This window comes from Barbus barbus, assembly GCF_936440315.1.
Source record: "Barbus barbus genome assembly, chromosome: 36".
Taxonomy (NCBI): Eukaryota; Metazoa; Chordata; class Actinopteri; order Cypriniformes; family Cyprinidae; genus Barbus; species Barbus barbus.
This window is the reverse complement of record NC_136714.1, coordinates 16,925,929-16,942,823: the sequence shown is the minus strand read 5'-3', so window position 1 is coordinate 16,942,823 and position 16,895 is coordinate 16,925,929. Positions and strand designations below refer to the sequence as shown.

At 34.6% G+C, this 16,895-nt stretch overlaps 3 protein-coding genes across 3 annotated transcripts; 2 read left to right on the top strand and 1 right to left on the bottom strand.

Annotated features, from left to right (window-relative positions):
- The first annotated feature begins 1,622 nt into the window (after positions 1–1,622).
- On the top strand, positions 1,623–11,511 carry LOC306855855 (rod cGMP-specific 3',5'-cyclic phosphodiesterase subunit beta-like). Its single transcript, XM_079394776.1, has 22 exons — positions 1,623–2,577; positions 3,692–3,844; positions 3,971–4,060; positions 4,148–4,288; positions 4,395–4,469; positions 4,765–4,829; positions 4,926–4,992; positions 5,088–5,135; positions 5,215–5,364; positions 5,442–5,585; positions 5,679–5,744; positions 6,003–6,149; positions 6,242–6,349; positions 6,694–6,803; positions 6,892–6,979; positions 7,056–7,156; positions 7,403–7,510; positions 7,616–7,679; positions 7,756–7,830; positions 7,927–8,010; positions 8,112–8,265; positions 9,958–11,511. The coding sequence occupies exons 1-22, from the start codon at positions 2,107–2,109 to the stop codon at positions 10,017–10,019; spliced, it is 2,571 nt and encodes an 856-aa protein (XP_079250902.1). The 5' UTR covers positions 1,623–2,106; the 3' UTR covers positions 10,020–11,511.
- Positions 11,512–12,573: 1,062 nt separating this feature from the next.
- On the bottom strand, positions 12,574–14,202 carry LOC306855884 (ATP synthase subunit e, mitochondrial-like). The gene is made up of 4 exons (XM_079394823.1): positions 14,108–14,202; positions 13,436–13,490; positions 13,193–13,291; positions 12,574–12,685 (listed from the first exon to the last, which is right to left on the bottom strand). Exons 1-4 carry the CDS (start codon positions 14,141–14,143, stop codon positions 12,660–12,662), a joined length of 216 nt encoding a protein of 71 aa, XP_079250949.1. The 5' UTR covers positions 14,144–14,202; the 3' UTR covers positions 12,574–12,659.
- Positions 13,898–16,793, top strand: LOC306855880 (heat shock protein beta-11). Its single transcript, XM_079394819.1, has 3 exons — positions 13,898–14,201; positions 14,970–15,086; positions 15,246–16,793. Exon 3 carries the CDS (start codon positions 15,539–15,541, stop codon positions 16,160–16,162), a length of 624 nt encoding a protein of 207 aa, XP_079250945.1. The 5' UTR covers positions 13,898–14,201; positions 14,970–15,086; positions 15,246–15,538; the 3' UTR covers positions 16,163–16,793.
- The last annotated feature ends 102 nt before the right edge of the window (positions 16,794–16,895 follow it).

The following is a 16,895-nucleotide window of genomic DNA, read 5'->3' as shown; positions in this document are numbered from 1 at the left end:
GTTTTGTGTGTCAAGAAGTCACCCACAATATAAAATGTTTCTTCACCTCAAAGTATAAAAATGTATTACATATTACAGTTTAAATGTTTAAACAAACATGAACACATTATCGAAATTTGTGCATAGGAATCAGTTATTCTTATCAATACAATAGTTGGTGATATCCTATTGTTTATGAATCTGATGTGCTAATATAGAGATTGGGGTTCACACCCTGGTAGACTTCCATCTGAACCCCCAGGCAACTCCAAAGACACTGCATTTTGTCAAAAAGGTTGATTTAGTTACAATCTTTGTGTATTGGAAACTAACTGACAACTGGATACATTTGACAATTAATCATGTACAGCTTCTGGCAGGGTTTACCAAAACAATAGAGATAGACCAGCACTCACAGGTCCTTCCCTCTGCAGCCAAAGCTCTGACTTGTTTTGTGCATGTATTGAGCTATTAATATGCTGATTATCCTCATGACCTTTTGCTTAAGATGGATACGAGGCCTTTATATAGATATGAACTTTACCTAAACAAAAGGATTATAGGCATTTTATGATAATACTCTTTATCGTTATTCCATCTAGGCCTGCATTCCCCGTAGTTTTTATTAGAAGTATTTAAAATGCACCAAATGTACCTGAAATCTAATTTATTTATTATTAACACAATTTATCAATTATGTTTTGTTTTATTATTTTATTTTGTTATTTTATATGTATATATAAAATCTGATACAGAATTTGTAGCTCGGGAGCAGAACCAAGACCAATAGATTTAGGAAAGTTTTCCAAACAAGCAGCATCAATTGCAGCAAAAAATGTTTTTTATATTTTATTCATTTATTTATTTATTTTATCTTGTTCATAATTCTTCTGTTATTTTTTTTTATGCCACTATAATGTATTTTGTTTGTAAATACCATACACTAATGATATAATACTGTATATTGGTGTACAGTGTTCATAACAGTTACGTTGCAAATTATATATATGTGCAGTGGTCCCACTTTTATGCTAATGGCTTTAAAGCTTATCCATGTTACTGCTGTACAAAATAGCAGTATTATACTTTTAATAGAATTAGAATTAAATACAGAGTTATTGACTCTTTTTGAGAATAGTTAAGGATGCTGACTGTATTTTAATTTCTTTTTATGTCGTTTTTGCTTTTTTATTTCATTTTATTTATTTTTATTTTATTTTTGCATTTTTTTGTTTTATATTGTTTTTCATAATTCTTCCACTAGTTTTTTTGTTTTGTTTATGCCATAATATATATAATTATATAATTATAATGTATTCTGTTTGTAAATACCATACACCAATTATTTAATACTGTATATTGGTGTACAGTGTTTACAATATTGGCATATGATATGATATTTATTTTATATTTTTATATATTTTTTTCTTAAATTATATAGTAGTTCAGGCACACTATTAATATGTCTGGTCATCTTTTGGTGACCAATGCTCTCATATTCTGTACATTTGTTCTTTTCCATTTTTTTAGGAAAGCCCTTTCACTGTTCTCATGGTTGCAGTCACATTGAGTAAGAAGACAACTGAGGTGCTGAGATAATCAGCTAGTGGCCTGGTTAAATAGGGCTTAGTAATGAGGAGTGTGTTTTTAATAAGAACTTAAAGAGCTTGTAGCGCAAAGGCCAGGCTTCTGGGAGAGGAGACATAGAGGAACAAAGCATATGATTGTGCATTAGCACTCACATACTTTATGATCGTATAGCTTTTCCTCTAAAACTGTCATTAAGAGCATCTCTTCTCTTTCTCAGGACACAGAGAGCATTCAGAGGAGGACGTCGTTCAGTTTCAACTCTTAGCTCAGGCTTTGATGCAGGTAACCTGATCAGTTTTACTAGAGCAGATCCTGATTCACCTTCAACACTATTAGGAAAACACCTTGCTGATGACAGTTAGATTGGACATGGGTTGCCCCTGCTGTGGCAGGCGTCTCATCTCACGATTCTTCGTTTTCTCAACCATTTGAGGATTATATGCTGTAAACATTCTGTTTTTGTCCTGAAACCTCATTTGAACTCTCATTCCTTGGCCATCACCTGCCAGTACTGGGATTGGGGCAGAAGATCCCAAGATGAGTGTCAAAAAGGAAGACGTGGAAAAGTTCCTTGATGGAAATCCAGATTTTGCCAGGAGCTATTTTGACAAAAAGCTCAAACCTGGTGCCGTGGCCTCCATCATGCGAATACCAGAGTCTAAAGTGGATATGGACAGTTTTAAGTGCATATGCTCTACAGAGGAGGGAATGATATTCTACGATCTCATTACAGACATGCAGGAGAACGTCAATATGGAGAAGGTGATGTTTAAGATTCTAAAGCGGATCAGCGCTCTGATCCACGCCGACCGATGTAGCCTGTTCATGTATCGACAGAGAAACGGCATCGCTGAGCTGGCTACACGTCTCTTCAACGTTAATGAAAATTCTGATCTCGACGATTGCGTAGTGCCTCCAGACTCCGAGATCGTCTTCCCTCTGGACATCGGTATAGTAGGATATGTGGCTCAAACCAAGAAACACATCAATGTGAAGGATGTTACACAGGTACAAAACAAAACGTTGCTTTTAAAACATCTGTACACAGATCAGACACACTGTAAAACTTGATTGAGAGAGACTAGTCACACTATTATACATTATTAGACTGCAGGTATGGTCATATTTTGAGGCTTGGCAAATCCTCTTGACATAATCCATTTATTTCAATATGCCATGACCCATGTCCAGCACGAAGGATTATTTCACCTGTGACCAAATCTTCTCTCAGTAGTTGAATTACAGCTGATTGTTTAATCACTTGGTACCACTTTACAATAAGCTTCTATTAACATTATTTGCATTAGTTTACATGAACTAACAATAAAACAATGGTTACACTTTATTTTATGGTGCCCTTGTTATAAATGTTGCATGCATGTATTATAGTAAAAACTATAAATTATGTATAATTACATGCAACTAACCTAAACCAAACCCTCATCCTTGCCCTAACCATATAGTTATTTAATATTACTCAGTACTTACACTGTAACAAGGACACATAAAATAAAGCATAACCAAAAATAAGTGTAAAGCATTTATTACACTAAATGTTAATTTTAATATTTACTAATGCATTATTAAAATCGAAAGTATGTATCTGTTAATATTATTTAATGGATTTGCGCTAACACAAACTTAGTTAATCGTTTTTATTAACTAACAGATTAATAAATAAAGTTACAATTGTATTTCTCATTGTGACTAAATGTTAGTTAATGCATTAACTAATGATAGCTAATAGGACCTTATTGTTAAGCATTACTAAATAATTTTTCATCTACTTTCTAATATCCATAAGTAATTTTTTCCATTAGCAATAATTAATTGTTAGACAAATGCCACAGTTAAAAGTGGATTATAAATATTTCTTTAAAATGTGTCTTTTAAAAAAAAAAATTTGTGTACTGCGTGCATTTAATCTGTGATGAGATATTGTGCTTAATTTACATCAAAAGAATACAAATTTGTATCTAAATAAAAAAAACAACAACTAATAAATAAAAAATTTCAGCCTGACTCTACAACAAATATCAATTGTTAGTTAGTGATAAAAAGACTAGTGCGTAGGGACTAGTGTATACTGTATGTGACATAACTGACTTTGCTTTCACTGTAGGACAGTCACTTTAGCTCATTCGTTGATGAACTAACTGAATACACCACACGCAACATCTTGGCCACACCCATTATGAACGGAAAGGACGTCGTAGCCATCATCATGGCAGTCAACAAGACTACTGGACCCCATTTCACAGATGAAGATGAGGATGTAAGTGTCTGTTTGCTGTTTTTGTCCACCACTGTTATTAATACAATTTACAGTGGCCTCAAAACCATCATATTATGGCATCATATTATTTTCTTAAAATAACTTAAAATGTCTCTTCTTTTAAAGCTTTTTTTAAAGTATCTGAAAGTTGGCTCTCTGAACCTGAAGATTTTTCATCTGAGCTACCTTCATAACTGTGAAACACGAAAAGGACAGGTCAGTCTGCATAATACGTGACAAAATTGTTAAACTGAATTGAAAAAGGTCAATTTTAAATGCATTTTCCATATATCTCATGCATAGCTGCTGTTGTGGTCAGCTAACAAGGTGTTTGAAGAGCTCACAGACATTGAACGACAGTTTCACAAAGCTTTGTACACAGTACGAGCCTATCTCAACTGTGACAGGTACTCTGTGGGCCTACTGGACATGACCAAGGAAAAGGTATGTCAATCACTATAATTGCTGGAAGAAACAGAGACTTCATGCTTAATTTAGAGGCTGACATGTCCTTCTCTAAAACTGACCCTGTGGTTTTATTCTCTTGCAGGAGTTCTTTGATATTTGGCCTGTGTTGATGGGAGAGCAGGCACCTTATTCTGGCCCTGTAACTCCTGATGGAAGGGTAAGCTACATATTTTACAATTCAAATTATCCAAAAATCAAAATTGTTTTCACATTTACTCGCTCTTATGTCATTTCAAATCCATTTGACTTTCTTGTGTCCCAGTTTTGATCTGTGGTCACCATTCACTTTAGTTAAATATAAGAGCGCAGCTCGGGGTGTTCTTGCTATTTCTATTTTGTGAATGAAAGTTAGATTTGGAATGATAAATGTTGGCAGAATATGCATACACCTACACCTTTAAGTTCTCTAAAATGCTTCTTTATCTAAATCAAATTTTTTAACTTTTACTTAGGAAATTATTTTCTACAAAGTTATTGATTATATTTTGCACGGAAAAGAGGACATCAAGGTCATACCGTAAGTTTTCCTATTTTTCTTCTAGTAACCAATGTATTATAGCCAATGTATGCATTATAAGAGATGGCATTATAAAAACAATTTTCTTTTTCACAGATCTCCAACTGCAGATCATTGGGCTTTGGTTAGTGGATTACCTACATATGTAGCAGAGAGTGGATTTGTAAGTGACTCCTTTGGGAATGAAGTATGGTTGATTTTTTTTATTTTAAGTATGTATTTACATATTCGTTTATTGATTTCTGTTCTGTATTCAAGATTTGCAACATCATGAATGCTGCAGCAGATGAAATGTTCAGCTTTCAGGTATTTTTTTACTGTCTAAAACATGTATAATTGTTAAAGTTCCCTTGACTTGTAGTGATAACTCTTTGGGTTTCTGTAGACGGAAGCTCTGGATGACAGTGGATGGACCATCAAGAATGTGCTGTCCTTGCCAATTGTCAACAAAAAAGAAGAAATTGTTGGCGTTGCAACTTTCTACAACAGGAAGGATGGTAAACCATTTGATGAACATGATGAACAACTCATGGAGGTAAAATTAATGGATTGATTGGTAGCATTACAAAGAACGGTCATGTACTTGTTGACATTGCCTTGCTGTCTTGACAGGCTTTGACACAGTTTCTGGGCTGGTCGGTCCTCAACACAGACACCTATGATAAAATGAACAAGCTGGAGAACAGGAAGGACATTGCCCAGGACATGGTGCTGTACCATGTCAAATGTCGAGATGATGAGATTCAAAACATCCTTGTACGTTTATACTTTCAAGTTGCAAATTTATTTTATTATATTCTTTTATTTTATAACTATTTATTTTTGTTCTCTTTGGTATTTCTGTTCTAGAAAACAAGAGAATATTTTGACAAAGAACCAAGAGACTGTGAGGAGGAAGAGCTTTGGGGGATTCTGGTACATGGAACTGCTTGTTAATTAAAGAATGTTTCAATCACAGGCTGATATTAAACGTCTCAGATAGATGAGATAAAGAAATTTGCTTTACGGATGCTTTCCGTTATTTCTATTGTGATTCTCTCCATATATTAATTACATTTAAGTTAGGCTGTTTTAGGTATTATTGCATTCTTCAAGTGATTTAAAATTGGCATTGCTTCATGTTCTCAAAAAGTTATGCACTGTCTGACTTTTGTTATATTATTTTTCATGCAGAAAAAAGAGCTGCCTGGCCCAAATAAGTTTGAGATCTACGCATTCCATTTTTCAGACTTTGTCTGCACTGAATTGGATCTTGTAACGTGTGGAATCCAGATGTACTATGAAGTTGGAGTGGTTAAAAAGTTCCAGGTCCCTCAGGAGGTAATTTTGTTCGTTTATAATGATGGAGGCACCTGATTTGTGTCATGAAGTATCATGAAATTCCATAAAATTGGCTGCTATCTTCTAATTAGGTTTTGGTGAGATTCATGTACTCAGTCAGCAAAGGCTACAGGAAAATCACCTACCACAACTGGCGCCATGGCTTCAATGTTGGGCAAACCATGTTCACTTTACTCACGGTATGACCTGCTCAGCTTACCTTTACTTAACCGCTTTTATCTGATGTTTTCAGTTCACGGATTCCCTGGGAATTCAAACCATTATGTTGGTGTTGTTAGCATCATGCTGTATTGTTCAGCCTCTAGGATTACTTGTTTAGTATTGACTTGTTTAGTCAATACTGAACGTATGTTGTTGATTTAAGTAGGTATTAAAAGTGAAGTATGAAACAGAATTGCAAACATAATGATCGTTTCCGAACAAGTTTGGTTGATCCAGTGTCAGAAATATTTGTTGTCCATGGCACATTTTGGATACACATAAAAATCATAATGAGAATTTGTTTTGTTTTTTATGGAGCCAGACTGGCAAACTGAAGAGGTATTACACAGATTTGGAAGTGATGGCTATGATCACTGCCGGCTTCCTGCATGATATCGACCACAGAGGCACAAATAATCTCTACCAAGTGAAGTCAGTAAATACTACTACTGTTTCTACTAGTACTTGTACTATTATAGCTTCTACTAATAATAATCACATTTGTATGTTTTGTGATTAGGTCCCAAAATCCTCTAGCCAAGCTGCATGGATCCTCCATTCTAGAGAGGCATCACTTGGATTTTGGCAAATTCTTGTTAGGCGACGAGGTATGAGCAAACTACCTAGAATGTAAGCCTTCATGTTAATTTGATTTGATCCTAAAATGTTATTTTTTTTGCTTAGTCATTAAACATCTTCCAAAACCTCAACAGAAGACAAATGGAGCATGTCATCCACCTCATTGACATTGCCATTATTGCAACTGATCTTGCCTTGTACTTCAAGTACGTTTTGTCAGTATATCATAAAAGCATGTCTTAAAGTCTCTTGTATATAATTAAGTGAAATGAATTTTTTGCTTAACAATGAAAATACATTCTTGTCACTGTTTCAAACTCATATGCAGTTGTATTTGTTTCTTCAGCTGTTTTTGTACAGTGACAGTTTATAGTGACCATGGCTGTTCATTTAAAGAAGTGAAAATGTGAAAAAGTTTTTAAAATATAAACTTTCCTAATTCTACCTTAAAGAAAGAGAACAATGTTCCAGAAAATTGTGGATCTCTCTGAGACATATGAAGATCAGAAGAAATGGGTGGACTTCATGTCTCTTGAAACAACAAGGAAAGAAATTGTAATGTAAGTGTGTCCATTTATAACTACCCTATAGGCATTTAAGTATAACACATCTCTTAAAAATAATTTTGTGTTTTGCATGTTTTTATATTTTTAATAATTGAACAGGGCCATGATGATGACAGCGTGTGACCTCTCAGCTATCGCAAAACCATGGGAGGTGCAGAGCAAGGTAAGAGATGTCAAATGAAGAATGACTACAGTTTTGCTTCTCAGAAATGTACAAAGTGTAATTTCTTCCATCCTAGGTCGCCCTCTCTGTGGCAGCTGAATTCTGGGAGCAGGGTGATCTTGAGAGGACTGTTCTTGAACAACAACCTATCGTAAGTACCTGAATCTAATATTAGTTGGGCTACTAGAAAAACGCCCATCTTGGAAACAATCTAAAAAGCTCATATGGTATTTGTTTTTTAATCTAGCCCATGATGGACAGGAACAAAGCCGCAGAGCTGCCAAAGCTTCAGTGTGGTTTTATCGACTTTGTCTGTACTTTTGTTTACAAGGTACCTTTATGAATGTTTCAAGATATTAATGTTAAAAAGAAAATGAGAATGTTTTGGTCATTGAGATTATTTAGCAAACCTTCCCTCTTTGTTTTCCACAGGAGTTCTCTCGTTTTCACCCCGAGATCCAGCCAATGTATGATGGCATTCTGAACAACCGGAAGCATTGGAAAGAGAGGCAGGAAGAATACGAGGCAAAACTAAAGGAAATGGAAGAAGCAGCTAAGGCCAAACAGGAAGCAGCTGCCAAAAATGGTTTGAATATTAGTCTTTTGCTTAGGCTATTATTAATCTTTATGTTAATTTTCAGGTTGACATTTGACATACTGACATTAACTACCATTCAAAAGTTTGGGATTGTTAAGGTTTTTTATGTTTTTAAAAGCCTCTAATGGACACCAAGGCTGCATATATTTAATCAAAATATATATAATATTGTGAAATATTGTAATATTAGTACATTTTTTATATATTTTAAAATGTACTTTATTTCTGTGATGGCAAAGCTGAATTTTCAGCAGCCCTTACTCCAGTCTTTAGTGTTACATCATCCTTCAGAAATCATTCTGGTATGCTGATTTGCTGTTCAAGAAACACATTTTTTATTATTATCAATGTTGAAAACAACTTAAAATATTTGCCAAGATTCTTTGATAAATAGAAAGTTTAAAAGAACAGCATTTATTTGAAGTAGAATTGTATTGCAACATTACAAATTACTTAAAGCTGCAGTGTGTAACTTTTGTTGGTTAAAAATAATCCAAAATCAATTTTTGAGCAAGTACATAACCAGCCAGTGTTCAAAACTATCGCCTTACCGATTCACAACGGTAAGTTTATAATAATGTTTTCTAATTTGAGTGGTACTGGTAGGCTTTTGTGGGAAATTCAAGCATTCTGCCACGACATTACGTCATGTAAAGAACATAAAGAACATAACATAAAGAAGTTGTCCCATGTGAGGATGCTGCAGGTGGCAGATCGTTTCTAGCCTTTTCTCACAGCAGCCGGAATAATTATATTTTTCATTTTGATGGCGGATTGTAATCCAGAACGGATTATGTGTTTTATGAAACTGTGACTAAAATTAGATTATATTCCAGTTTTAAATGTGCATCTGATTACAGATATCTTACATGGGATTACACAAGTTTTGTGTTTTAAAGAGAACCAGTTCTAAGGAAGAATAATTTGCAATAATATATAACAAGAATAATATATGAAATTCGAATGGTATGACATTTAAATCTTTATGTAACGCTAATACACACTACATACACGTAGTCACACAATGCTGGTGTTGTTAACATTAACAATTTAAAAACAAAGTATAACAATAATAATAATTTGCATGGTTTGATGTGATATGAGCTAATTAACCGATCGTTAGATTTAACGTAATCACCATTGGTAGCGCAATTTATTTTAATGCTTTTTTCCTCAGTTGGTCAAAACACTTCTTCAGATGACAATATCCGGTGAAAATTCTTATTTAAGTCATACTTTCAAGACGTAGGCTAGAATCTGTGATTCCGAAGTACAGTATCCATACCGGTGCGATGACTGACAGCCACACGTTCACCTCAAAACATTAGATTCATCCGCGCTGGAGCCGTGTCGATGCACAACCAACGTAAAGAAAATAATTCCGCAAATAACTGCGATTGCAGGTTTCAAACAGAGATGGTGACAAAGAGGCAAAATTTACGGACTGCAGCTTTAATTTAAATTTATCTCTCCAGAAGAATAAAAGTCAATAAAAACCTAATGAACCCAGACATTTGAAAGGTAGTTCATTAATCTCCAAGGAACTTGATCAGCCATCAGAAAGCCCAGACCTGAACTAGAATAGCTAATTACAACATCCTGTCAGCTATATATTGTATGATATAATGCATCTCTTTCATTCAAATTCTTTGTGTTTGTTTCTGCGTGGTTTCTCTACAGCTGCAAATTCCAACAGCACCAGTGGATCAGGATCCGGGTCCAAGACCTGCTCCATCTGCTAGATATAAGACAACGGAGGGCAAGGCAGCTTGAGATGCAACCTAGCCTCTTAAGTAGTATGTCACACGGGGGAGATCAACTTCACCCTTAGGATCCCCAAAGATCTGATCAAGAGTGAGTGGGAAAACGCTATCAATGCATTATATGCTATCACCAAGCCACAAGACCATCTGCTAACCAAACACATATTGGATCTGGCCTACAGTTAGTATTACTGTTCCATTGTGTTTCCTTTGGGTCATAGTGTTTAAGCATTTTCATTGGATGGTAATCGGTTTCAATTCATCTCAATGCACACTTAAATGTACTACAGGAAATATTACAAATATGGTTCTGATTTTTTTTTCCTTCATCCAATCAAAGATATTAGCATCATCTATAAATTCAATTAAAGAATCCAAAAAATATGCACAGAAAAGTTGTTGTAATTTCAAGATAACTTTTCCTCCATTTTGTTACTGTAATAATGTTCAATTTGTTGTCACCTTTCACTGAATATCAAAAAACAAAGGCCATTTTTTATGTCATTTATTCCCTCTAAAAATAATCACATTGTACAGCTGGAAGCTAACGTTGAAGTCGCTAAATGTGAGAAGGTAGGTGACAGACTTTAGTGTGCAACACAATATAGCTTCTGGTAAGCTCGATTGGGTATAAAGTTACAGTTGTTTTTATAGTTAGATTTTTTTTTTTTTCTTCACTTAAGCTGACAGGTAATGCGCAATTGTCCTTCAGACTTATTTACATCAAGTGCTGTCATGGGTGTGTTTTACTGAGCAATGTCCCGTTACTCAGTGTCTCCGCTGCTGGGACATGCGTTCAAAGAGAAAACTAATTCCAGTGGCCTTGATACCATTCATCTCTTCTCAGCTGACCTGTCATCACACTGAACCTTGAGAAGTCTGTGATTAAATTCATGAAGGTATTCAGATTCAGGCAATTTATTTTTTCTTATGTCTGACTTTTTTTGTAGGAATCAAGTCTCTCTTTCACTGGTTGTCTATAAAACACCATAAAAACATCAGTTGTGAATCTAATTGTGTAAATATACATTATTTTAAACTTTATGAGGTACGACTTTACATAGTGTAAAAGTAAATACTACGAAGGGGTGTTTTAGTGCACTTAATGAATTTTACAAGCTTATTATACAAAGCTGCTGCTTCTGTTTCACATATCATAAAGGTTTAATTTAAGTAGAAAAGAATCAGGCGGTAGCAAAGAATATTGATGTTTAAATCAATGTGTCAGATCTGAGAGTGAGGGCCCGGTAATAAGACTTTTTGAGTCTTTTTGAATTTTACACGTGATTTACTTGCAGAGCAAGATTCGTCATTTTTGACATGAATTTGATTATTTTGATTCATCATTAAATAAGATGCTCTCAAACCATCAAAAGTACAGCATCAAATATGGGTGATTTCAATCAAATTGTTAAACATGTTAAGCTTCACTTCTGTATGCTCGATGACAATTAAAGCATATATTTTTATGAACTTTGTGTTTTTTTTTAGTATTTAGATTTAGACTATTTCAAATAAGTGTTCTTTTATACTTTCCATTTATCAAAGAATCCTGGGCAAAAAAATCATGCGTTTCAAAAAAATATTAAGAACTGTTCTCAAACTGGTATAAGAATTATTTCTTGAGCACCAAATCAGCGAATTAGAATGATTTCTAAAGGTTCGTGTGCAGTAACGGCTGCTGAAAATTCAGCTTTGTCATCACTGGAATAAATTAGTTTAAAATATATTAAAATGCAGAAGCAAGTATTTTACACTAATATTTTACAGTATTAGTTTTTACTGGATTTTTGATCAAATATATGCAGCTTTGGTGAGCAGAAGAGACTTCTTTCAAAAAGTGTATTAAAGCAATAACAATATTAATTTGGGACTCTTCAAAACTACGAAGGATTTGATTCTCTTCACACATCTGCTCAATGACTCACTCGATAAGAAAGCCTCTTATCCCATGAGATCTATCAGCAGTTTCCACCCTTCTCTTCCTAGATAACTAGGTCTGCAAAGGTTATCTGAACATCCCTACACATTCCATTTCCCAGTAAATCCACTGACAATAATTTTACAAGACGTCCAGTATTTTTGTCTCTGTTAAAGTCATGACAGTTTGGGGTTTTTAGATAAACTCTGAAAAAATGTTGTGTATAAATGAAGGAAAGCAGAGATTGAAAACAATTATTTATCTCGCTTATTGAAATAGTGTAGCACCGCAGCTAAGTAGCTGCAAAGCATTTGTGCAAAATCAGCACTTGTGTTGTATTGGCTTGACCTAAATCCTGGGATTTATGCTAAACCATGGTCAGGTTATACAACCGTCCTCCCACTATAAACGTCACCATGGCAGTGAAGAAAACACAAGTCTACAACACATTCTCAGAGAATGATCTTGGTTTCTCAGATGCACATATAAACATAATCCAATCAAATGAAAATGTTCTTTTCTTGCTGAAAAGGTATGCAAATGTCCCTTTGATGCATATAATCTGAATTTCCTGAATAATGGCAGTGAGGAAAAAGAAAACATACAAGAATATTTTTACCTTCTGTCTTTATTGAAAATAAAATAAGGTTTATTGTGATTCATTTCATTTGGTGCTGGAATGGATACATCATGGAGATTTACTTCAGAATGGTGTCAGAGTTTGCTGTGGAGAAAATAAATAAATAAAGAGATAGTAGAGAAGTGATATTTTTTACATTTTGAAATATTTGTGGTAAAGCAACACCCTGCATCACTACTAAATGTGAATAGAATGAACTTTGATAACTTTCTCTAGATCATAAACTGTTGAAATGCATCTCCTGAAATTTCTTTCCATGAATAACAACTCTTTGAATTTGTTTCACTGAATATATTCATTGAATAACTTCAAACCCAAAGTTAAATTTCACACAGGTGAAATCTGACGCGCTACATCACGAGGCACTGTTAATGTATCACAAAATAAAAAAGAGACTAATTTCTTTCATCAGATGCCATTTGAACGTTACTGTATCGACCCTCTATCGTTTAATATAAAATGTCTGTATTGAGACACAAAGGTCAGGTGGACCACCACCATTACATTTGCAACATCATCTGATACATTTTTATATTTTATTCTTGTTATATCGTAGAATAATATGTATAGAGAGAGAGAAGGGTTACAGACCTTCAGAAAGCTGTTTGTAAATACGCTCTTGCTCTTCTCTGAGTTTCTTCTCTTCCTCCTCAATCCTCCTTTCTTCGGCAGCAATGGGCTTCAGATAATCTGGTGAGCAGATTTATTAAAAAACACCAAAGAAAGGCAATTAACTGAGGCAGAAAAGGCATCCCAATACAAAATATAACTGAATTAATTTAAGTTTTAAACTAAAACGTAAAAACTTCAATGTCACCATACATAAACACTTACCATATCTCTGCTTCCCATAAATTAATCCAATTAGCAAGGCTGACCATCTTGCTGTCTGAAATCAGAAAATAAAACTTCTGGTTTGTTGACTGGTGAACTTGTCAAGATTTCACAGGCAACTCTCATATTTTACAAATCGATTTCTTTACTGAATATCACTTAAACATTCAGTATGAGAAAATACAGTTGCAATGATATTTAGGTCAAAGTTTTGGACAACAGCATGCAAATCACAGTCTATTAATGGGTAACGTTACTTGGCGTGATATATTTAATATAGTCGACTTTTAAACAAACTGTTTCCAAATATACAGCTTTTATATAGCAAGTAAGTTACACTGTGTATAACCATATTAATTTAGAGACTACAGGGACTAACGTTAGTTATACTTTTATAAATTCACCCTACCACAGGACAATGTACAAGTTAAGGCAATGATCCTTATTCACATTTGACAGGCCATTCGCTGTTTTCTATACAACGTGTAAGTTACGTACTGACCTTGCAGTGCTGTATAGGCTAGCAGGCTAACAACATTAGCTCAAACACCGGCTACACTAAGCTAACAACGTATAGCGAGCTATTTGCTGAGGATAAATGAAGGTGGCTGATATAAACTAACAAGAATAGAAAACATAATTTGAGAGTCATATTCCTAATAGAAGCTGTACCTTGATAAGCGGTGAGACCTGGACGGGAGGAACCATGTTTGAACGGATGTTCAGGAGAGAAAGTGAATTCCTGTCTGCTCTGATTCTCCTGACTGTCAGTAGGCTAGTGTACACACAGTACATGTCTATCAACTTTTGTGACTGTTGTCACCATTTTTAATAATAATAATAATAAAATGCTACTAATAAAAACAAATAAAGAACGAACCATTTTAGAAGTTCACTTAAATATTCCCACAGTGTAACAAATGACTTTTTTTGGCTATAGGCTGAATATACAGTCTCTCAATTGATATATATCATTCATTCATTCATTCATGTATTAATTTGTTAGGTCTATTATCATCATCAGGAACAACAACAATATTTTAGTTCTGCAGTGTGACATTTCCATTATCTATCTATCTATCTATCTATCTATCTATCTATCTATCTATCTATCTATCTATCTATCTATCTATCTATCTATCTATCTATCTATCTATCTATCTATATTTATTATTATTTTGATTAGGCTACTATTATTATTATTCACCCTTTAATAACCAGTTCATTTAACTATTCTTTTAAAGTAGGCTATAAATATTCCATAGATTATTTAGATTTAGAAGGAAATTAATTTTGTCAACTGCCCATTTTCATTCAGATGTACCATGTATTGTCATTAAAATAGAACAACAGTGTAAACCTTTGAAACCAAATAAATTTGACACACAGGACATTGCAATATGTGATCTCTTGATCTCTTTTGTGTTTCAGAAGGAGTTTGCTGATATCAGTGATGATACATTTTTTTATTTATATCCACATACTACGTCTCCACCTGAGTTAAACTTGTTCCATCCTTCTGGATCTATTTCAGGAGGTGACTTGGCCAGAGGCACTGCCAACACAGGTGTCAGTTTCAGAAACTTGCAGGATTAGAAAGCATGTTGGAACGCTTGTACGTTAAAATGAAACACAGCAGACAGAATATGAAGTAAGTTCTGACACACAACGATAATATACTCTGATGTGACATTGAACTATTTCTCACAGTAACCATGATTAGTTTTTATTTTTAATGTTATATTGATATGTTGCTATATGCTAGGAAAACCTTGTATCATCCTCTCGCATTAACCTCTTCCCTTAATAGAAAGTTATGCAGACCCATTAGAGTGCCAGAGTGGTCACTGGAAATAGAACAATGATGCACATCTCTGGTATTTAACAGATGGATCACAAAAATACAGCCAACTTGTTTTGGAACATGACAGCATGTGCTCAGTCATAGAAGCTCTTCAACAGGCTGACACACACTGCTGTGCTAATAGATGAGCGTTACTGGAATGTTCCAAGGCAGCGTATAAAAGCCTCAGGTCTTGTTGACTGGGACAGAAGCACAGAAGAACTCGACCAGCTCAACATAGCACAGAAAATCCACCAAAGATGCTTTGCCCAAGCACATTTCAGCCTCACCTCAGCCCATTCATGGACTTCCACTGGCCAGTGCGCAGTCTGTGGCCAGAGACCAGACCTCTGTTCTTTCAGATCGAGAAAGAAATGATGAGACACATGCAGGAGATGAGGCACAACCTGGAGTTCATGGAACGCCTGCACCAAAGGATTTTCGACGAGATTGACCATGTTTCACCCATGACGGCTTTCAAACCCATCTCATTCCAGCTCGGAAAGGAAGGTAGCCAATATGCACTGACACTAGATACAAAGGATTTCACTCCGGAGGAGCTGTCCGTCAAACAAGTGGGCAGGAAGTTGCGGGTGAGCGGCAAGACAGAGAAGAAGCAAGACAATGGGAAAGGATCGTTCTCGTACAGATGCCAAGAATTCAGGCAGGAGTTTGACCTTCCTGAAGGTGTGGATCCTGAGACGGTGACCTGCTCTTTAAATAATGGCCAGCTACAGATACAAGCACCCAAAGAAGCCAATGCTGTGAGCAACGAGAGAGTGATTCCAATCACATACACTCCTGCTGTGAAAAGTCCTGTTCCTCAGAGCCCTCAACCTCAACCTGAGAGCCAAGCAGCTGAGGCAGATGCCACAGATAATTGAGCTTTGCCTCTATGAATACAATACAACCCACAATGGAACAAATGACTCTATGGAACATTCATAAAATTGTAAAAGAATCAAATTTGTCAGAGATCATTATTGGACCTACATTTTCTGAACATTTGGTTAACTGTATTATGATTCAGATGAGAAGTCATATACTTCAATTCAACGTTTGTTTTTGTTAAAAATGTTAAATTTGATTGTAGTTGTTGACAAAAAGCTTATTTTGTCTATGTCCAATAAAGTAAAAAAAAACGAATCAAGTTTGAGTCCTGGATGGCTAAACTGGTAACTGTATTAATTTGTATTTATTTATTTATTTAATAAATTCATCTCCAATTTTTGTTCTTACACTTTTCTTAAGAATTTTTGCATGCATTAAATTATTAGGAATTTCTTAAGAATTGTCACATGCAAACGTAATTGCATGCATCTTAAAAATTCACAAATTCTTTGTTTTCTTTGGGTGAAAAATCACCAATTATCAAAAATGAGCTCTTTAATATGGACATCATCCATATAAATGTTTTTTTTTTTCAAAACATTTTTAAAATATAAGCTCAGCTGTGTCCTTATTTTGCATCCATACAAAATTTGAAATTTTTTGAAAGTTAATAAAATGTATTTGTACATTAAAAATATATTTTCTTATGAGGTTTCACAACAACAGTTAGAATATAATTTCTTGAAAATTGTTATCTCCAAATTTAGATTCTTTATACTTCCAGTT

What these genes read in the sequence shown, in the direction of transcription:
- LOC306855855 (XM_079394776.1), top strand. Translation starts at nt 2,107, where the DNA reads ATGAGTGTCAAAAAGGAAGACGTGGAAAAGTTCCTTGATGGAAATCCA. An exon ending in ATGATGAACAACTCATGGAG is followed by an intron (nt 5,365 to 5,441) that starts GTAAAATTAATG and finishes CTGTCTTGACAG; the next exon opens with GCTTTGACACAGTTTCTGGG. An exon ending in GATCTTGCCTTGTACTTCAA is followed by an intron (nt 7,157 to 7,402) that starts GTACGTTTTGTC and finishes TCTACCTTAAAG; the next exon opens with AAAGAGAACAATGTTCCAGA.
- LOC306855884 (XM_079394823.1), bottom strand. Translation starts at nt 14,143, where the DNA reads ATGGTTCCTCCCGTCCAGGTCTCACCGCTTATCAAG. An exon ending in TTATGGGAAGCAGAGATATG is followed by an intron (nt 13,292 to 13,435) that starts GTAAGTGTTTAT and finishes TCTGCTCACCAG; the next exon opens with ATTATCTGAAGCCCATTGCT. An exon ending in TTACAAACAGCTTTCTGAAG is followed by an intron (nt 12,686 to 13,192) that starts GTCTGTAACCCT and finishes TTTTCTCCACAG; the next exon opens with CAAACTCTGACACCATTCTG.
- LOC306855880 (XM_079394819.1), top strand. Translation starts at nt 15,539, where the DNA reads ATGCTTTGCCCAAGCACATTTCAGCCTCACCTCAGCCCATTCATGGAC.